Genomic DNA, 23,103 nt, shown 5'->3' with positions numbered 1-23,103 from the left:
AGTGTATCATTTAATACAAAAATATTGGCTTTTAAGGTTTTTTCACGAAAAGTAATATCACTTCTCAATTCGCCCTTAAAATATAATTTTTTTCCTGAAACACCACGGGCAATTTTCAAAGTTTCATTTGATCTAGGTCTCACGATTTTTCCCCATGTATCTGTGTTAATTTTCGAGATATCGTTACCCGTATCCAATTGTAACTTTACGTTTGTGTTATTAATTTTTACATACACAAATTTCCTTTGAGGCTCGTTCATATTTTTTTGTCACCGATAACCTGATCACGTGATTTTTTCTGTTGAGCCCTTTTTCAGGTTCTGTCCTACAGTGCGACTTTTTACGACCTAAACGGACGGTTATTTTTAAAATGTAGACCACCGCACCCATGACATGGATTTGGTCTTGATATTTTTTCTTATCTGATACCAGTTGACACGCTTGAACATGAGAGCGATCTTTCCTTTCGATGGTCAATAAAATAAAGTAATCAATTACTGGGATCGATGACATTGACTACACTCCTTTCCCTCAAAATTGCTGGCCTTGTGCCTAAACCAGAAACCATTTGAGCATCGGAAACTATCATGCGGCATTTGTTCCGGCACTTTTACGCCCTGAGTTCAAATGTCGTTAAGGTCAACTTTGCCTTTCATGCTGCCGGGTTCCGAAATTGTTTTTCCCACTAGAGTTCTGGACTCCAGCTATGAACTCATTTGCATACAGTCAATCAGAGCTCAACTATCAAACTAATTTGGGAGCTCATAACAAGTGATGGGAGATAAGATAAGGTCACTTGGCTAAGGAATGACCATGCTTCTTTTCTCTTTTAAGAATGCTTGTTGTTCTTGTTCTTGTTTCAACCATGGCTGCCTCTGCGTAGTTATTTGTGTTGTTGTTTACTTTGTAAAGCAGTAAGGGGAGAGGGTTGCTAGCACATCATCCTGTACCCATATTTTTCTCATCCACATCTTTACCATATGGGGCCCTAACAAAATCCAATAATAGGTATAGATACAAATCGATCTAATAACTTGACTTCTAATATCAGGCATAACTTGGCGATTGGTCAACTTATAACACCGTTCTTCGTCTTGAGTTTACTTGGTAGAGTGTGGTTGTTAACTTGACAACAGAGTCGAGGTGAGCTCTGATTGGCTGTATCCAAATGAATTCATTTTCTGAGGTCCGGAACTCCCATGAGAAAAAAATTTCGCGCTGCCGGGTTCAATAAAATGAAGTAACAGTCAAGTTGAGGGTTTGAAACTGTTGGGCTTTTTGTCTAAATCCTAAGCCGTTATTAGGTGGAATCTGGCTCTTATGCTCCGAGTTCTAATCACGCCAAGATCGACTTTATCTTTCATTCCGTCAAGGTCGACATAATATAGAATGGCAGCGAGCTGGCAGAAACGTTAGCACGCCGGGCGAAGTGCTTAGCAGTATTTCGTCTGCCGCTACGTTTTAAGTTCAAATTCCGCCGAGGTCGACTTTGCCTTTTATCCTTTCGGGGTCGATGAATTAAGTACCAGTTACGCACTGGGATCGATGTAATCGACTTAATCCCTTTGTCTGTCCTTGTTTGTCCCCTCTATGTTTGGCCCCTTGTGGGCAATAAAGAAATAAGAAACGTTACCACACCGGGCAAAATGCTTAGCGGTACTTCGTCTGCCGCTACGTTCTGATTTCGGGGTCAATAAATTAAGTACCAGTTGCGTACTGGGTCGATCTAATCGACTGTCTCCCACTCCCTCAAAATTTCGGGCCTTGTGCCAAGAGTAGAAAAGAAAAAAAATTCTCGACATGGGAACGTTATTTTTATTGGCGCAGGAGTGGCGGTGTGGTAAGTAACTTGCTTACCAATCACATGGTTCCGGGTTCAGTCCCACTGCGTGGCACCTTGGGCAAGTGTCTTCTACTACAGCCTCAGACCGACCAAAGTCTTGTGAGCGGATTTCGTAGACAGAAACTGAAACTGAAAAAGAAGCCCGTCGTGTGTGTGTATATATATATATATATATATATATATATATATATATATATATGTATGTATATATAAGGTTAAGAAGGGTATTGGATTCAACCAAACCCAAAGATACAGGTAATACCGAGTAAGTGCTGTATACCGGCTAGTTTTGCCCCATTCGTTGTATAAACAAGAGTGGAGATTATAACATAGGTCGTATATTAGCGTGTCTGTGCTTGTCCCCCCCCCCTCCACCGTCGCTTGACAACCGAGCCGGTGTGTTTACGTCCCCGTAACATAGCGGTTCGGCAAAAGAGGCCGATAGAACAAGTAGTAGGCTTACAAAGAATATGTCCTGGGATCGATTTGCTCGACTAAAGGCGGTGCTCCAGCATGGCCGCAGTCAAATGACTGGAACAAATAAAAGATTAAAAAGAACCAGTCAGGTTATGAGGTCAATGCAATCCACTACACCCCTCCCCAGAAATGTCATTCCTTTTGCCCTTGTGTCTATTCTGAAAGCATTTTTTATTATTCTTCGTTTCTTTTGTACTTTTTCCTGTTTTTGCATCAACCCATCCGTTTCTTCTGTGTGTGTGTCTGTTGTGAATATGTGATTGTGCACGTGTGCTTGTGTGTACGTTATGTGTGAGTTAATATAAATGTGTGTGCATTTATTGCGTGTATGCATGTATGTATCTATTGTGTTTAAGTGTGTGTGTATGTCTATATCGCCGCCCGCTTGTGTATGCGAAGAGTATAAAAGACTAATGTGATGTTATGTACGAGAGGTTAACTGAGTCTCATAGACACCGACGAGTTACTTCCCCTGGCGAGCGTAACCTCCCTTCCTCTCTCTTACACTCTGTTATCCACAACCACCCCCACTATCATCATTACCATCATCAACAACAACAACAGTAGCGGTAGTAAAGATGGCTTCTTACAGACATGTAGCTGGACGTTGGTGTCTCAGACATATCTGTAACAACAGTAGTAGTAATAATATTTCCTTAAAACAACTTTGTCAAGTAGTAATCGACCGTCATTTACCGTCTGCTCGTCTTTCTAACTATCAATTTACATCAAGTCGATGGTTCACTACGCTAAATGTGGCTTTCTACACAGAGGTCTCGTCACGGCAAGGTGAGTGCGTCTATATATGTGTATTATCGAACATTCCGGTATAAATTATATACATATGTAACAAAAAATAATACCAGTTATATAGTACGGATGATTTAATTGCATGTGCTCTTTCTTTTCTACCAATATTAGAAACCATTATTAGTTTGGCTGTTGTTTCTAGCTATGTTCAAATCCTGCGTGGGTCGCTCACCCTCGTCTTTCACTTTTCCAGGGTCGATAAAAGAAATACCGGTCAGTGGAATACTGAGGTCATGGAAGCATGTCCTTTCTTCTACAAAATTCGTTACCCTTATTAGAAATTATTTGTATTCTTATTTCTGAGTTCCCGTGTCAGATTAAATTTTTTTTTTTTTAACCCTTTCTGGGAACGATAAAAATATGCAACAGTAGACCATAATGTGAACGGACTGAGCTAGCTGTTTTTAATCATTCCCCCCCCCCCGAGTCGCCGCAACTGGTCTTCGAGTTCTACGTGAAACCGTTTCATGTCACTTCATTCAGTGGAAAGGTCATTAATGTCACAACATTACATCATCCTTCCAGCATTCCACACAAACTCTTTACTAGATATAGCGATGGGTATAATAATATTTAATTAAACACAAAAATATACAATTACGAATGTGTAAGATCCCATGTGAATTATAGAACTGCAGTTTGGACGTCCTTTAAGGGGAAACTTGAATTCGTATTAAAGGGAACTAAAAACCATTCAAACTGAAAAACCTGATTTATACAGAGACGATGAAAAAAAAATATTAAACTTGAGATACTCACATGTCGACAGATATATTGAAAATATACAAAATGGTAAATTGGCAGTATATGGAGAATTAATCTAACTTTGTTCACTTCTGAAGTGAAATCCCAGGTGAATAAAAAATATTTACTCGGCAATATGAAACGGAAACAAGAAGGAAACATTCGCTTTAAGCAGTTGCAAATGTTAATGTATTTTTTTAAAAATCTATAAACATTGGGAACAATTGAAATTAAAACACGAAGATGCATAGTGGACATAGTTTTATGGTACACCACCCACTAATGAAATCCGGTAGAGACTAATGAACCTGTGCTTGGGAAACTAATAAATGTGTCTCTTAACGTCCCACTTACGTAATCGTGTATAGGGTAGACCTTAAGTTTAACCTACGAAACTGTTTGTACGTGCCTAAATATGTTTTATTTTATTTTGTTTGTTTTTTTCGTAAATTAACGATCACTGAAAACCTGAATAGCTGACCTTTTAAGCTTTGGTTACAAAAAGCGGTCATTCTACGGTCGCTTGACCTGCTGGAAATGGCATCTAAATCTCCAATTGTATCGTATCCTACTGTCTTACATCTGATGTAGAACAACATTTTTCAGTCTTTAAAAGAAGACGGAATTGTCATGTTTGGAACATATTTAACTCTCGGTTTACTCGACTAGTTAGTTTGATATTAAACAAGGGATCCGACTCATTTTACGCATTCGAAGTATTGAAAGTTTCGTGTGTGCGTGGCAATACGTATTTTTATTCCGTATTATTATTATTAACATTGTCAGAAGGTAGTTTGGCAAAGGTCGATTTTGTCTTTAATTCTTCTAATTATAAGGTGAGGGTTCATAAAATACATTACAATATGTTTTTGGTGCCAATGTACGTAATCGTTGTTAACACCTATGACATTACAGATGAGGGGGGATCGTATTGTTCCTAGTTCACCAACAGGTATTTCTTCAATTGAAGTTGAGACCTCGTGAGATAGACAAATATTGGGTATGTGTGTGTGTGTGTGTGTGTAAATATAATAAAATATATATAAATATAATTTAAGACGTGATCTACTTAATGATATGCAAAAACTTCTCATATGACATTTTCTTAATTGGAAGAAAAAAGCAAAAATCGAGCGCGAATTGTTTGTGACATATTCAAAGAGAAAGGGGGAAATAATTTTGATCAATTAAAAAAGAAACAATTTATTCCAGAATTAACTTGATTAGGTTGGTTAAGCCTGATTTTTCTTTACCTATTAACGATAATATTATCTAAGAGGCATATCGATCACCGTCTCCAACAAATAAGGAAATTGTAGGGATACTGAGCTGGTATTTTGTTAAGGTTATTTTAACCCTTATTTCTTTACAACTACACCATCATCTGTACACTGAGCCTTAATGACGACAGCTTTGGTAACACCTTGTGTATGTATTTATTCTTTTATATTAATCGTTGGAAGTTAGCGATGCTATCGGGATGTGATGACATTTTGACGCTCTACAGTCCGACAGCTGATTCAGAGAATGTCCATCAGTACAGGCTCACACTATATATATATATATATATATATATATATATATATATATATATAAATATATAAAACAATGTCTATAGTTGCATTGAATTTTAATTCTGACTTTAAACAGATTTCGCCCATCTGACATGTGATCCATCCATTTTCATAAGATGTAACAGCATGTTCGATAACAGGAAGTAGTTAGTCAACACACGTGCTGTTGATTCCGTGGTGTTGTTTTAGCCTGAAGTCATCTCTTGGTACACCACGTCTATGATCAAGCACATTCCATTCATGACTATCCAAGCTTTTTTAAATGTACCTCGGATAATATTATTAAACGTGTCCTTGACAATAGGGTGTGAGTTGAAGGACGTTTAGCTGCTATTTCTAGCAGGTCCAAGAACTTCATTGGTAATAAAATATCCTGTATTTTCGACGAGGCTAATCGTTTATGGAATGTATGGCGGAGAGTGAAACCGCATTGCCATATCAGTTTACCTTGAATTTATTTCGTAGTTTTGTAAGACTTACTAACAATATGAGAGCCTCACAATGACCGTTCGACATGTTGAATAAATAGCAGCTAAATTCGTCTCAGATCACACTTTGTAACCCTTGGTAGTCTTTAAAAAAAACGTGTGGGAGGGATGATCATGGCTCGAGTTAATTTTGATTATTTGTTGTCAGCTTCATTTGGGTTGACCGAGGACTGAGAAACAATAACTGCGCAACATGTTTCAACTGTTATTGTCCATTTTTTATATTATAGTTATTTGTTAGTGAGACATGAGGCAAGAGAGATTTTTCTCGAAAAGGGTGAAGTTGTGGCTGAAATGTATAAAATCGATGTAAATTACGCTCAACTAGGAGCTTCTACAGGGTGGTTCGAGCTGCAAGATATAGCAGCCAAATCTCACAAACGCAAGGATACATCTATCTATTCAATCATAAGCGGAAGGATACATTTGATAATATAATAATTTTAGATATCCCCTTGGTGTGAGTGGTAATAGCTAGAATCCCGACGTTCGTTGGTTTTCTCGATTTGTGTTGACGTGGGGTTACACAACCTGTGACCTCCCGTAGCAAAAATCAAATTCAGTGATTTGTTGTGGGGTCGCTTCGTAACCACCAGTAATTTACTAGGATTTATTATTTAATTAATTAATCTTCCTTCACTTCTGTCTCCTATAAATATTCGAATTTATGTCGAAGTTACGGAGAGACAAGCCGAGCTAATGTTTGTGCAAAATCGGTCGAGCGCCGGACCACATGTATTGCGATATCTAGTTACGTCCCTTTTTACGGCTTCCGTTTAAAATACCGGCCTTGGATTAAATATTTATGGTTGATTTCTATCAATTAATAACTATAATGATAACAGTACACACACACACACACACACAGTGAAAAGTAGTTATTGAAACGGATTCCTAATAGAATCGAAACCTTGTCTTAAGAATCATATTCGCCTGCTAAGTTGGTTGCCGAGTAGGAATGTGATTGTGTGACGTCCATGCATTCTCGCCGTTCCACCTCCATTACTTCAAACGATGTGGAACATATTTATGAAATTTTAAAAAAAAAACGGTAAATAGTAGCGGTGGTGGTGAATTTGGTTATCCCAAGGTCAACACTGTTGACATAGATTTTTGATCACGGCGCTCTAGCCATGACTATCCAATCTTATTTTCAATGTATCTCACACCAGAAAGCCGCCCTGCTGCTATAAAGCGAATAGGGCGATGTTCCGGCCGATCCGAAAGTCGCTGTTCGGTTTCGATTTGCCACCCCGTCCGTGACTATTAATGCCCTTGAGAAAAGCGTGGACTACGCACCGCCTTCCTCGACGCCCCATCTCCTCATCACCCAGTCTACCCCTATATATATATATATGCAGACTCTCCACAATCTTTTATTACCTTATCATTCGTTATAAAGTAAATATGACGTCAAACTAGAAGTTTCCTGACGAGGTGACCTCTATTTTTCTACTGTGGTAGCCGCGTGCCTGTTTCTATAACACACACACTCTCTCTCTCTCTTTCTTTCTTTCTTTCTTTATCAATCTATCTCTTCACACACGTGTATCTATGATAGTATGTTCGTGTGTGTGTGTAAATCACATTTGTGGTGTATCCCAAATCGATTTTGATTAAATAAACATAGGATTAAAGTCATCTCAACTCTGACCATTCCGCCCCGCCCTTTTATTATTATTATTATTGTAGTATAAAACGACAGACTACATTATTTAATGTTTGCTTTAAGAAAGATTTGGTTGCTATTTCTAGTAACTCTCTTGTAGTTGTTTGTTTTCTGCGTGTGTGTGTGTGTAAATTATATGTTATATAATTCATCTATTATAATGCATATCCCAGCATTAGGTAAAGTTTCTCGTCTAAAATTCTTGTTGAAGTTATTAAATAAAATCTGCTTTCTTAACTCTGTCTTTATGATCGATCTCATTAGGTTTTTTACATCATCAAAGACACAAACCATTTTGCCGGTCCGTCGTCTTTTCGCTATTAGCGATAGTTCAAAAGTCGGAGTTCGTTTCGTCTTTGCAACTTCAGAAGTATATCAGTGATGGCCCCTGTTTGTGTGTGTGTGTTTAGACATACTTATTGAAGTGCTCCCCTCCTCCCCAATATGTCGTGTTTCCCTTGTAACTTCCAGAAAAATGGATATTTTCTAATGAAAATTTCTACAAATATGCTTCAGGTGGTGTAGATTCCGATTATATCGGAATTGGCTTTGAAAAAAAAAAAAATTCCGTGGGGTGACAAGGAGAGGAGCTTCAGAAAACTCATACGTGTTGGCTTTGTTACCTCATTCATTTAAAAAAAAATCCGAGTTTTTCTGCTAAGTTATGAGGAAATAAAGTCGGTAGGACGCTTGTGTGTGTGTGTGTGTGTGTGTGCATTTTGCTGAAGAATGAGGCTGTGGATTTTTTTGTGCTATATTCTTGATACTAGCATCTTTAAACTCCTTCCCCCATTCCAGTATTGCGCCACCACTCCCTCCATGCTCTCTCTTCTTTCTCCTTCTCACCCTTCAATTGCCCTCTCTTCTCACTCATCACTTTGCACAAACAGACCCAACATTGAGCAGTGAGGACCCCTTCTGTGCTGCACTGTACAGAACAACCTTATTGGTTCTTTAATGAAAAGCAAAGTTGATCCCAATGGGGTTTGAACTCGGACTCTAACCAAATACTGCAAAACCCTTCGTTTCACACTCTACTGATTCTGACAATCCACCATTTTGACTCTTAATTAACATTTTGCCATCTCTAGTTTATTTGTTGTTTTGTTTTCAAATATTTCAATTTATATATTATTTTTGCCGTTTTCTGTAGAAAAACTGAAGAAATCTTTAATACCAACAACACATGCGCGACTTATTCATTCAAGCCAGACTCTCAACAAACAGGATTATTACAATGTCTTAGGAGTTTCCAAAAGTGCTGACCAAAAGGAAATAAAACAAGCTTATTATCGGGTTTGTGCTCAATTCTTTACTACTGGCTTTGTCTAACCTTGTTCTTATCGACTGCTTCTCTTCTCTCTCATTTTCTCTCCATTCCATTCCTCTTTCTTTCTACCTTTCTCGCACTGTTTCTCTCTCCTACTACTTCCTGTTCATGTATGAAGTTCCTTTGGTCTTGCGTTCTTTATCAGTTGCAGCCAATTTTTTTTTTTTTTTCCAACGTAGATGATGTAAAACTCTGTCTCTTATTAATTTCTCTCCTGTCAACTTTCCTTAAAGAAGGACTCCGTCCAAATGTTAGATTTTCCCACTCTCCATGGCAAGGTCACTATGATTTTTGTCAATTTTCTTAAATAATATCAGTCTTGCTGGTGCAGACCAACACCAACACAACACCAGTGTCTTTGGAGTCTGTTTGATCATTATATATATATATATATATATATATATATATATATATATATATATATATTCAAGGTGAATATGGTACTTAAGTTTAGGCACCAGACTTAAGTATGGTATTATTCATACAATTTCAAAATAAGGTGATTAAAATCAAAATAAGCAGCAAGGATATCCAAAGTTAATGCAGTACGATAGGAGTCAATGAGCCAGATGACTGTGCCAAACTCCAATGTTTACTTGTCATGCAGCTGAAAATTGGTTCTTGTTCTCATTTATGCTGCATCCTTGGCAAATAACCTTCGTTAATTTCCTAATGCCTCAGAAATTGCACTTGGAAATCACTATGATCAAAAGAGATATTGTTTTTATTGTCTCACCAAAATCATAAATGATCGCTGTAAAGAGCCTAAGTGAATGCTATTAACTTCATGGGAACAAAGTCATAATTTCTCAGGTTAACATATGCATGCACACACACACAGACACGTGCCCACATTCATTCAACATGCACATATACACAAATGTCCTTCATTTCCTATTCTATCTACTGTGCAGTTGGCCAAGAAATATCATCCAGATGTCAACAAGAACGATCCTACCGCTGCTAAGAAGTTTCAAGAAGTCTCCGAAGCCTATGAGGTAAGTTCTTACATAATTTACATGATGTGATATTACGCTGTGTCATGTTAAATCAATGCCTGTTGACCCTTCAGCATTTAGACCGGCCATATCCTGCCCAAATATGCTACCTGTTTTTATGCTCAAACCAGCCAGATCCAGCCTGTCACACCTATCCTTCAGTGTCATTCTAAAAATATACAGGCGTGGTTGTATGGTAAGAAGCTTGCTTCCCAACCACATGATTCTGGGTTCAGTTCCACTGTGTGGCACCTTGGGCAGGTGTCTTCTGTTATAGCCGGAGAAACCATGCCACAACAGATAACTGGAGTCTGGACAGCTCCCTGTTAGCCAGCTCCATGTCAAGCCATCCAACCCATACCAGCATGGGAAAGTGGACGTTAAATGATGAATGTGAAGCATTACATTTGATAGAATAATCTGAATGCTAAAGGGTTAAACCAGGGGTTTCCAAAGGGATCAGTATCAACCCCTGGGGGTCGATGGGACTATTCAAGGGTTCAATAAATGCACATCTACTTAATTATTATTATTCATTTTCTTGTACATGCCGGGATGGGGGGGGTCAAGGATTCCATGAAGGGGTCGATGGTCTAAAAAGTTTGGGGACCCCTGGGTTAGACCTTGAGTGAATGACAGCTACAGATGATAAACTAATGAATGATAAATCTCTGCCCCTGCATGTTCATCTGTTGTGGTTAATTACTCTGGTTGGATGTATGTCACCCTGCCTGCGAAACGTATCTTTGTGTCAGAGATAAATGAAATCGTATTGGATTTTCTTCACAGGTTCTTGGAGATGTTGAAAAAAGGAAACAGTATGACTTGTTTGGAATGTCTGGACAGAGTGGTTTTGCTGGCAATCAAAGATCACATGGATTTGGCAGTACGCAATCAGGTAAAGAGATTGATACCATTAACATCCCACTTGGATGTTTGCAAGTTGGAGACTGGGGGAGGGATTCTCAGAGGTCAAATGTTCTGGAAAAGCAAAAACTATTCAGTGTGATTAATGTGGCGCTAATAAATTGGACAGAATGTGAGCAGGGAGAGTAGGAGAGACGAGTGCAACTGACAAGAAAGCAGCTAGCTCTGAAAAGAGTCCTTTGAAATACTGACAGGAAAGACAAAATGGGGACAGCACTTCTGTGAGCCAGACAGAGGGTGTTTGTGGGAAAGTTCATGCCAATCTGATTGGTGGTTTTTTTTTCTTTAGATACGGTGTAGAATGCTTGTATGTGTGTCAGTAGCATCATTCCAGTTATGGAAATAGTATTGCATTGTGGCTCTCACCTGAGCTTTGTAGAAGGTATTTAGTCATTCTTGGGAATTGAAGTGTTTTCTGGCTCTGAAGGGAAAGACAAATCCTTGTAAGGAGGCCTTTCTGTTCAAGAGATGAAACAGACAGTGCCACCAGGCAGGCAGTTTTTGGCAGGAGATTTAGCTTTTAAAAGACTGAGTATTAGTCCTTCTGTACTGCCTTGTGTCAGTATTAACCTTGCAAGATTAACTTGTTCTTAAAGTTGAACTTGTAATCTGATCAACTGTCTCACACTATCATCTACCTGTCAGTTTGTCTGGTCAGGTTATAATCTACATTTCACTGGTGACAGATTAGTAGTTACTGTGAGGCTTAGATAAATAGCCATCTAACAAGAGTTGGATGGTAGTTTCCTTAAAGAGATGTCTAACACCTGGTGGATGGGATCACATAACTACATAGAATTCCTCAACTTCCTGATGAACAACAGTGACTCTCAACCTTTGAACTTTTCACCTATTTTGCATCAGTAGTCCACCACCGCAACCTTTCAGCCACTACATCCTTCCTTTAGAACTGAGTAATTATATTTCCAAACAATCTCTCTCTCTCTCTCTCGCACACACTCTCTCTCTTTCTCTTTCTTTTATATTGTGTCTTCTTGTCTCTCTTAAGGTTTTGAGAATTTCCAAAGTACAATTAACCCTGAAGAACTGTTCAGAAAAATATTTGGTGACGCCGGCTTTAAAATGTCTGGCTTTGGTAATTTTCAAGATTTTGAAGAATCAAAATTCGGTTTTGCACCAGCTTCCGAGGTAAAATAAATTTATAATACCTTTATCATCATCATCATCATTATCATCATCATCACCATTGATAGTAAAGAAGCAAATGATAATTTACAACATCCTACTTATTGTCTCTGTTTTAAATTTAGTTTCCACTGAGGTTGAGTCTGTCATTTGATAGATTTTTGAGAGTGGTTCTACCTATATTGCTTTTATCATTATGTGTGTGTGCGTGTATGTTTCTGTGTCTGTGTTTGGCCACCCCCCACCATCGCTTGAAAACCGATGCTGATGCATTTACGTCCCCATAACTTAGCAATTCAGCAAAAGAGATCAATAGAATAAGTACCAGGCTTATAAAGAATGTCCTGTTATTTACTAATGTATTGAGAATGGCATGAATGTCACATGTATTTTAGTTGATATCTGTTTCTGATTTTTTTTTTTAAATTTAATTCTCTAGTTTTACATGAATATAACATTTGAAGAGGCTGCACGCGGCATCAACAAAGACATCAGTGTCAATGTGAAAGACTTATGTCCAAAGTGTGGTGGTAAGAAGGCAGAACCTGGCACCAAACCTGTCAGGTGCCATTTCTGTAACGGAACTGGAGTGGTAAGTACAGGCAGCTTTTATTTCTGAATATGTCTCTGGGTGCTTCTATGTGTTTGTGTGTGCTTCTAAGTGATTTTGCCTCTCTGTGCATGTGTCTGTGTGTCCTTCTTAGTGTCTCTATGTTCTTCTATGTGTTTCCCCTTGTGTGTGTGTGTGCTTCTATGTGTTTCTCCTTGTATGCGTGTGCTTCTAAGTGTTTCTGCCTCTGTGTGTGTGTGTGTGTGTGTCTGTATGTGCTTCTTAGTGTCTCTATGTTCTATGTGTTTCTGACTCTGTCTCTGTGTGTTTGTGGCAACCAGAGTGACAGATCTACAAGCACCAATCTCTCTCTCTCTCTCTCTCTCTCTCTTTCTCTCTCTCTCTCTCTCTCTCTCTCTCTCTCTCTCTCTCTCTCTCTCTCTCTCTCTCTCTCTCTCTCTCTCTCTCTCTCCCTCTCCTTCTCTTATTACATATACAGCTATGTATATGTATACATGAGGTGCTGCTGAAAAATTCCTGGCTTTGGGTAAAAGAAAATACAGGACGACCAGTTAATTATGATTTTTATCCAACGTATTCCCCTCACAGGTTCACACACTTATTGCAGCTGTCCTTCAGTTTTTCTAATCCCTCTAAAAGAACTCCAAATGTTGGGCCTCCAACCAGGCCTTTTGCAATACCCTTAAAGCCAGGAACTTTTCAGCACCCCCCCCCCTCATATCTTCCCCTTTTAGAGAATATAGTTGTGTGTTCAGTCCTTGCCTTTGTATATTGGAAGTGCTACAGCCCTTGAACCGTCAAGTGATATTACTCTTCACTATTCTCTCTCTTTCTTTCTTGTAAACAGGAAACGGTTAGCACCGGACCATTTGTAATGCAGACTACCTGTCGGAAGTGTCATGGTACAAAGGTCCTTATCAGCCATCCTTGTTCAGAATGTGCGGGCAAAGGTCAGATGATTCTACGGAAAAAACTCACAGTTCCTGTACCCGCAGGTAAGTATGGTGGTGGTGGTGGTGGTAGTGGTAGTAGTAGTAGTAGTAGTAGTAGTAGTAGTAGTAGTAGTAGTAGTAGTAGTTGTTGTTGTTTTAGGCTTTGGATTTCAAGAATTGATAGTTGACTGGTGTGGATGATCCCATTCGTTGAATTTCCCAGTTAACAAATTACCAAGTAATTCTACCCTTTCAAAGACAAGTGAGGTAATCCCTTACTTGAAAGGGCATCCAGCTTTAAACAATGCCTTAATCATATGTACCACATTTTAATGTGTATAAGGAACCCTTTTTTGTCAAAAATTAGGTTTAAAAAATGTGGGAGTTTCATATATATGGATAGTATTATAGTCCCTTACAAAACCGTTTAACTCTGAGTATTTTCTGTCTTTTGAATTTTATAAACTGAATCTTGCCAGCACAGACCACTTCAAATTCTACCGTTTCAGTCTGCCTATATGTGTGTGTGTGTGTGTTCTTTTATTATTTTGGTTCAGTCATTTGACTGCGACCATGCTGGAGCTCCATGTATGGCTGTATTTAAGAAGTCTGTTTGGTTTCCAGTTCAGTTGCATTTTGTGTCAGTGCCTTCTACTGTGACTTCAGACTAACCAATGGCTTGTGAGTGAATTTGGTAGATGGAAACTGAACGTAAATGACTGTTTACAAGTGCTGAGACTTATTGACATTTCCCTGGCAACAGAATCCTTTACTTGAAAAACAAAAGTTAGCAACAGGAAGGGTCTCCAGCTGTAAAACACTTCCTCAGTAATATATATTCATGTAACCTGTACTAACTCGTGAGGGTGCATGGCTTAGTGGTTAGGGCATTCGCCTCATCATAAGGTCGTGAGTTCAGTTCCCAGCGATGCACATTGGTCCAGTCCACTCAGCTGACAAAAATAAGTAGTACGTGTATTTCAAAGAGCCAGCCTTGTCACACTCTGTGTCACGCTGAATATCCCCGAGAACTATGTTAAGGGTACATGTGTCTGTGGAGTGCTCAGCCACTTGCACGTTAATTTCATGAGCAGGCTGTTCCATTAATTGTATCAGCTGGGACACTTGATGTCGTAACCGATGGAGTGCTTCTTCTTCACTAACACAGAAAAAAAACTGAATGTAAAGCAAAACAAATGACTGTAATGTATTTGTCCTCAGGTGTGGAAGATGGTCAAACGGTACGGATGTCAGTTGGGACTCAGGAAATTTTCATTACATTTAAGGTGAGTTCATTGGAACTTTTGTTTTGACATTAGTCACTCTTGGTGGTGGCTGTAGTAGGTGTGTTGTTGTGGTTAGCAGAACATGTAGAGTTCTGTACTAGACCCCATGTGGTATTTAGTTATTACATTCTTTTACATTCTGAAAGCAAATTCTGCCAGGTTCAGTAAAAATAAATACCAGTCATGCCTTGGGGTCAGTATTAATTAACTGTAAACTCTCTTATGTACCAAAATCAGAGAGCAGTGAAATGACAAAACCAGTACTGCACATAGAAGAGTGTAACTCAATTTTATGTTTAATACTGAGTTCAAGCCTGCCAAGACCAGCTTTGCCTTTCATCATTCCAGGGCCTGTTAAAATAAGCACGAGTCAAATATTGAAATAGCTTCAATAATCTACAACCTGGCTTCCAAAATCTCTCTTGCCATGTGTAAATCAGTTGGTTTTTTTTATCTCCCTGGTGACAAATGTCAACACTTTACAGGTTTGATTCGGTCAACGATTCCCTCTTCTTGCATCTAGAATCATGTGACTGATTGGAAGCTGTATTGGGAGATATGAACTCAAGACACCAACCATGCTGGGTGGGGATGGACCAAGGGATTCATAGCTGGGAATCAAATTTCTTAACCATTTGGGAACATGGAAAGCTTAGAATTAGAATTACCACCACTTTTATTACTACTACTACCACTACTTATCTGTGATGTTATGTTTCAGGTTTCCAAAAGTAAACAGTTTTGGCGTGATGGTGCTGATGTTCACAGTAATGTTCACATCAGTTTATCACAGGCAGTTCTAGGTGGTTCCAAGAAGATCCAAGGAATTTATGAGACACTCTCACTGAAAGTAAGTCATCCAGTGATTACTAGAGACATTTTTATCACTTTCTTTAATGTGTGTATGTGTGGGGGGATTCTTTTTGCCCCAACCAGTATTTCTTGAGTGAAAGACTTTTGCAACTTTTTAGGTAAACAAGTGTCTTAGTTAAGGACTGGATGTCAGCCACTGACATCCTGCATTGACTTGAGGGGTTATTGGATATGTGTGATGTTTTAAGTTTCAAAGGCATAGGGGTGGCTGTGTGGTTAAGGAGCTTGCATCATAGCCATGTTGTTTTGGGTTCAGTCCCACTGCACAGCACCTTTGACAACCAAAGCCTTGGGAGTGAATTTGCTAGAAGGAAACTGAAAGAAGCCTATCATTCATATATATATATGATGTGTATGTGTGTGTGTGTGTGCCCTTGTCTTGTCATCATGTTCTAAGCAAGGTTGTTCGTTTCTAGTCTTCTGTGAAAAACATGTCTAGCTATGGGAAAATATCTTACTTCAAAACAAGTGAGGGTTGAGAACAAGAATTCTGCCTCGACGAATTCCATCTGACCATTGCAAGCATGGAAAAGTGGACATTAGATGATGATGAGGATGATGATAAAGAAGGTCTGTGGTTGAGGATGTAAGTCATTCATAGTTTAGCTCATCAATGAATTAGTGACACTTATATGATCTGATGTTGGTGGGGTTGGAATGGCAAGAGAAACGAATAATATATTGGGTGGGTGCATAATTATTGGGGTTTTTTTTCAATAAATTTTATTCAACAAAAACAATAACATGTAACTAAAACATCTTTAAACGATTATTCTGGAGCATATTCACCATCTACTTCAATTACTGCTTCCCATTTGCTTGGCAGACTGCCAGACCGTCATTTAAAGATATTTTTTGTTAAATATTGTTATTGTTTTTGTTGAATAAAATTTGTTGAAAAAAGGCTGCAATAATTATGCACCACCCCACTAGAAACCACCCTCTTCTTAACCTTGATAAAATGCTGGAATGTCCATCTAGCTCCCACCCACCTTCCGTCCTGTTTGATTCACCTGAGGTTCTCTTCTTTTCTTGTCCCAGATCCCAGCAGGAACACAGTCACATGATTATATTAGACTACCAAGGAAAGGAATATCAAGAGTGAACAGTTCAGGGTTTGGTGATCATATTGTGCATATACATATTTCTATACCTAAGTAAGTATACATAAATTTTACTATTATTATTATTACTAGCGGAGGCGAAATGGTCCAGTGGTTAGGGCAGTGGACTCACAGTCGGAGGATCACATAAATTATAGAGTAAATTGACAAAGTGCTCATGAATTGAACAAAGACTCTGTTATAGTTTTTTCCGTAATCAGTAAAATAATCCATGATACATTTAAAAAATACGATAATGAAAATTGGGAAAGAGATGAGACTGTCAATGGAAAATGTTCATGAATTCTTCACTTGAGTGAATTTGAAAATAGATTCTCTAGTTGGAATCAATGAATTACATTTACCAATATGAAGAGTTGAGTTTTGCTATATTGTTGTTTCATTATATTCACTTATAGATGTCTTAAGTGTTTCTAGTGTCCCTTTCATAGCAATTAAAAAGAAACTTAAATACGTTTCAATTAAAAGAGAGTAATGAATGTCTCACATCACTGTAGAATCTTTTTTTGCAGACACAACTTGTCAGCAAATGGACCCCTTTTCATTTATCTCAGTTAATATTTTTATATTTCCTTTTCTTGATGCTTTTGATAATGCAACATACATCTGACCATGTGCGAAGAATTGTGTTCTCTTTATACCTACATCCAACTTGCCTCCCACACTGCTAACATCTATGATGGAAGTAGTGACAGTGAATGCATGATCTAGTTTTTTTATAATATTGATTATCATTATTATTGTTGTTGTTACTGTCGATGAAGGTGTAGAAGACCTGAATATTAGTGCCTGTACCTAAATAAAATATTTTGACTGTTGTCTCTTACAGATCGTTAACTCAATCACAAAAGTCTCTCTTACTTGCCTACGCTGAAAATGAAAAAGGTGTTGATGGTACCATAAATGAAGTAGTGAAAACTACCTCTGGTAAGTACCCTAGCTCTTTATCGTTCTTTGGACTCTATTGTTTAGTTGGGTAACATTTAAGCTCTGGTTTCTTATGATTTTGTTTGGTCGAGTGTAAATATATGGACTGGAAATTGAATTAGACGCTTGTTGTCTAGTATTGATATAGACAAGTCAGGGTCTAGTGGCTTATGTACCATTCAGTTAGACAAGTCTGTTGTCTGTACCCTTCAGTTAGACAAGTCTGTTGTCTGTACCCTTCAGTTAGACAAGTCTGTTGTCTGTACCCTTCAGTTAGACAAGTCTGTTGTCTGTACCCTTCAGTTAGACAAGTCTGTTGTCTGTACCCTTCAGTTAGACAAGTCTGTTGTCTGTACCCTTCAGTTAGACAAGTCTGTTGTCTGTACCCTTCAGTTAGACAAGTCTGTTGTCTGTACCCTTCAGTTAGACAAGTCTGTTGTCTGTACCCTTCAGTTAGACAAGTCTGTTGTCTGTACCCTTCAGTTAGACAAGTCTGTTGTCTGTACCCTTCAGTTAGACAAGTCTGTTGTCTGTACCCTTCAGTTAGACAAGTCTGTTGTCTGTACCCTTCAGTTAGACAAGTCTGTTGTCTGTACCATTCAGTTAGACATGTCTGTTGTCTGTACCATTCAGTTAGACATGTCTGTTGTCTGTACCATTCAGTTAGACATGTCTATTATCTATAACATTCAATGAGGCAAGTCTGCTGTCTACATGTCATTTGGTTAGACATCTGTTGTCTCTAACATCTAGTTAGACATGTCTATTATCTATAACATTCAATGAGGCAAGTCTGCTGTCTACATGTCATTTGGTTAGACATCTGTTGTCTCTGCCCTTCAGTTAGACAAGCTTGTGGTCTATACCCTTCAGTTAGACAAGCTTGTGGTCTATACCCTTCAGTTAGACAAGCTTGTGGTCTATACCCTTCAGTTAGACAAGCTTGTGGTCTATACCCTTCAGTTAGACAAGCTTGTGGTCTATACCCTTCAGTTAGACAAGCTTGTGGTCTATACCCTTCAGTTTGATAAGTCTGTTTTCTAAACCATTCAGTTAAACAAGTCTGTTGTGTATACACTTTTTCACTGGATAGGTCTAAAACCTTTATATCTTTCTGTCAGTTAAGACCTTGGTACACAAGCCATTTAGACAACTCTGTGGACTATACCATTTAGTTTAACAAGTCTGTGGTCTTATATATCGTACATAGAGACATCTCTGGTCTGTATACCGTTTGGCTCAGTGTTTCTTACAGAGTAAGGATAAGAGACAGAAATTGCCATGCTTAATCAATCTTAAGCAAAATCATGACAAAAGAATTATATGGATACTTAGTTATTTGCTTTCTTTTTGCTTTTTTTCTCTTGTTAATGGTAAAAAAACAAAAATCTCTTTCTTTTTTAATGGTTGGGGATGGGCAAGTCTTTGGTCTAAATACCATTTTTTACAAACAAATTCTGTGATCTCTACACCATTTACAGAGACCATTTTGTAGTCTGTATATCATTCATACAGACAAGTATGTTGTATCAGAGCTTCATGGTTTATATATCGTTTACATATATATATATATATATATATATATATATATATATATATATATATATATGTATAATCTTTGGTCTATATAACATTTATACGGACGCTTTTGTGATTGATATACCATTTAGATGGATAACTCTTTGGATTTTTAGACTTTCATTATGGTTGTCAATGAATTCATTTGTCTGTTGAGGGGATAATGAGAGAGAGGGGGTTCATTGCCAGATTCAGACCTTCCTATCTTGGAGTATAGCAATGATTTAGTCGTGTTAATGTTTGACTGACTTAAAACTGGGATTGCTTTAGTCAAGATTTGGTTTGCTTATCTCTGTGTGTGTGCGTGTGCATACACATGCATATATTATACATTTCACACTATTATATTGCAGTATCAGCCACACTATCGAATGTAACTTAGTGACCAGCAAAGTTATACATCACTGGTCACAATGCGCTTCAAATCATTTTCGTTTTCGAATGATGCCATCTCACTGGCTGGGTGAGCAGGCCAACATTCCTCCCCAAATTGGAAGGCTATTCCGTCACAGGATTATCCATTTACAGCTAACTGGACTGGAGTAACAGGAAATGAAGTGTTTCGCTTAAGAACACAACCTGCTGCTCAGTGCAGAAATCGAACCCATGATCTGGCGATCATAAGTGCAGTGCACTAGCCACTAGGCCACATGCTCTTACTTATTCTCACATAAAAACTGTTGATGTTAATACTTCACCAAACGAAGATCAAGTTACTGACCCATGTCAACCCTCCACCCTACTATGTGGTATGCCCAATACAACAAACTGATGTCACTGAATACTCTAGATTGCAGTTTGCCACCAAAATGGCAAAATGCACCCAACAAAGTATTATTGTTAAGCTGAAACTGTTGCTAATGTAAAAAGAAATGGAATGGTGAAACTATTTTTTTGTTTTCTGAAAAGCAACATTTTTCAGAATGTGCTGTTTTCCAGGTGAGAGGTTATATGCGCACACACAGTTTTGCATAATAGCAACGTTATTGATGTAAATATGTATTATAATTTTGGATACTGAAATTAATAATATTACATGAAGAAGGTCATGAAACAGCTGTAATCATGTGGAAGTGACATGGAAAAAAAAAAAAAACTTATAAAATTGGTAGATGGAAACTGAAGATGCTCTTTGTATGTGTGATCCCCATCATCATCATTTAACATCCATTTTCCGTGTTGGCATGGGTTGGACAGTTTAACAGGAGCAAGCAAGGTCAGGAACCACACCAGATTCCATTGTCTGATTTGGTATGGCTTCTGCAGCTGGATGCCCTTCCTAATGCCAACCACTTTAGAATGTACTGGGTGCTTTTTACATGACCCCAGCACCATGAGAGAAAGAGTGAATGCCTTCATATTTCCCCTCGTCTTCACACGTTCTCCAACTGTAAACAGAAACCTCACTGTTCTTATCGACCGTATTGTTTGCTTGCAGTCCACCGCAAATATGTCCAAGCTTCTTGACATGTTGTACAACCTTTCTGAACAAAAGGCTGTGCAACATGTTCTTAATTGCAACCCTTTTCATGTTGCTTGTTATTCATTAGACTGGAAGGTTACTACCTTGCTTTGAAACAGGTGAGGGTTTGCATCAGGAAAGGCATCCAGATGTAGAAAACTCTACCCATGCAAGCATGGAAAAGTAGATGTTATGATCATCACACTCATTGTCTCAATAAATCAATCAGGTGTTCAATACTACCCCCACTTTCCCTTGCATGATTAGCACTTTGCAGTTTTTTTTTTAAATTTAAAAAAATTTTTTTATATATAGTCCTCCCGTTACTAAACACGAACTTGTTCACATTAATACCAATAACATAAATAATTCTGTGCACTTCCTCTCTTTTCAGATAAGAAGGAAAACACAGAAAATATATCAGGAAAGGGATCAGCCCCTAAATCTAGTCCCTCATCTAATGACGATCATGATCATGATAATGGTTTTCTAGGCAAATTGAAACGTAAAATATTTGGTTAACTAGATGTTACCTAGCCTGACCTCCAGTACCCGGGTTCGTTTTCAACTTTCACCTTCAAACTTCATCTGTCTCTCTCTCTCCCTTTCTCTCTTGTTGCTTGTTAGCATTATCACTTGTCGGTAAAGGGGCCTTTCAGTCATTGCTTTGTGTTAGCCCTTGGCCCCTGTCACACCTCTTCAATAGCACCTAAAATTTTCCAGTATTTCATATAGAGACAGGTGTGACATAGGAAAAATAAACAGGGTTGTAGGTCAGGTTGAAATTAATTTGTGGGTATGTGTGCTTGTAGATGGCCCTATCCATGGTGATAGGGTGGGTATGTATAGTGAGATGGGTGTAAATATAGAGTATCAACTTTTGGAAAACTTAGTTTTTAACAAAGTGCAGTTCTTCATCGCACAAGCTTTACTATTTCCAATTTCATCTCCCAGTCACAGCTGCTTCCCTTCATTTACAGACATAACTAATGTCCTTGGAAAAAGCATGAACACCACATCATCATGTTCTTCATTAACCATGAATAATCATCCAGTCTCTTATGCAACATAGTGTACCTAGGACTTCATACTCCAGTGTTTCATTCATTATTTCTCTTGTTTAATCCCTGTTGAACCCTGACCATTCCATCCATGACAATCCTGTCTTTCATTAAGACAGTGAATCTAAAATCACACTAAATATCCGTTTTTAATCTAATTATATTTTTTTATTAAGGCAGCGAGCTGGCGCAATCGTTAGCATGCTGGGCAAAATGTTTTCGAGTTCAAATTCCGCCAAGGTCGACTTTGCCTTTCATCCTTTCGGGGGATGATTAAACAAGTACCAGTTATGCAGTGGGGTCGATGTAATAGACTTTTCTAACGTTTCTGCCAGCTCGCCGACTTATATGTCAGATTTCTGCTGGTATTGGTGGCCCATATGGAAGTTTACTAGTTCTCTCTCTCTTGTTTAGCACTTGTATCAGGTGGTCGATACCAAAGTGTTGTAGTTCGGGCTAAGTTAATTGAGGGTAACTTCAGTATTAGTGGGAGAATGGTGGTGTTACATAAGCCGGTGGGGGGTATTAATTATGCTGTGCATACAGTTTTTTTTTATTTTGTTTTTCTTTTCTTTTTTTCTGTAGGGTCCCGATCAATGTACGACGACGATGGTCTGGTTAGCCGCATTAGAGAGGTTCTCAGCAGCAACTCGCATGATGACGATAGTGAACCTATGAACAAGAAAGATGCTGTATGAAGAAGTGGAGGAAGATAATAATGAAGACAACTATTATTTAAAGACAATTTCATTTTTCAAACAAAATAGAAGAAAAAAACAAACTCTCCAAAACATCTTGTGCCCTATTAATTAGTATTTTGTCCGAGGCACCGAGGAGGAGGAGCAGCTGGTGGGGATGGAGTCAAACAAGAGATGACAGTAAGAGAGCTGTACTAATATTGTTATGTTAATAAAACACCTGACAACATTAAAATGTGATGGATAATTAATTGTTTTGTACTTTATAGTTGTCTATTTTGGGGGAGATTATTTTGATAAACCACTTAATCACATAGAGGGGACAAACAAGAACAAAAGAATTAAGTCGATTACATTAACCCCAGTGTATAACTGGTACTTATTTAATCGACCCCGAAAAGATGAAAGGCAAAGTGGATCGCAACAGAATTTGAACTTGGAACATAAAGACAGACGAAATACCACTAAATATTTCACCCGGCGTGCTAATGATTCTGCCAGCTCGCTGCTCAGAAAATATAGCTGCCAGAGTAAGAATGGAGTGGAAAAATTCCAGGAAACTTTTACTGATGCTGGTAAGGAAGA

The 23,103-nt window shown here is 38.3% G+C and overlaps 1 protein-coding gene across 2 annotated transcripts; it reads left to right on the top strand.

Annotated features, from left to right (window-relative positions):
• Positions 1–2,882: 2,882 nt before the first annotated feature.
• LOC106876069 (dnaJ homolog subfamily A member 3, mitochondrial) lies at positions 2,883–22,753 on the top strand. Of its 2 annotated transcripts, XM_014924479.3 has the most exons (13): positions 2,883–3,109; positions 8,759–8,901; positions 9,850–9,933; positions 10,723–10,831; positions 11,870–12,009; positions 12,446–12,598; positions 13,425–13,572; positions 14,731–14,795; positions 15,517–15,645; positions 16,710–16,825; positions 17,622–17,719; positions 21,154–21,315; positions 22,406–22,753. In XM_014924479.3, the coding sequence occupies exons 1-12, from the start codon at positions 2,899–2,901 to the stop codon at positions 21,279–21,281; spliced, it is 1,524 nt and encodes a 507-aa protein (XP_014779965.1). In that variant the 5' UTR covers positions 2,883–2,898; the 3' UTR covers positions 21,282–21,315; positions 22,406–22,753. The 2 variants fall into 2 exon arrangements, with proteins under 2 accessions (XP_014779965.1, XP_014779972.1); XM_014924486.3 differs by lacking the exon at positions 21,154–21,315.
• The last annotated feature ends 350 nt before the right edge of the window (positions 22,754–23,103 follow it).

This window comes from Octopus bimaculoides, chromosome 13 (genome assembly GCF_046866305.1).
Source record: "Octopus bimaculoides isolate indiv1 chromosome 13, ASM4686630v1, whole genome shotgun sequence".
Classification (NCBI taxonomy): Eukaryota; Metazoa; Mollusca; class Cephalopoda; order Octopoda; family Octopodidae; genus Octopus; species Octopus bimaculoides.
Note: the sequence above shows the minus strand (reverse complement) of the source record. Positions and strands in the feature narration are given on the sequence as shown.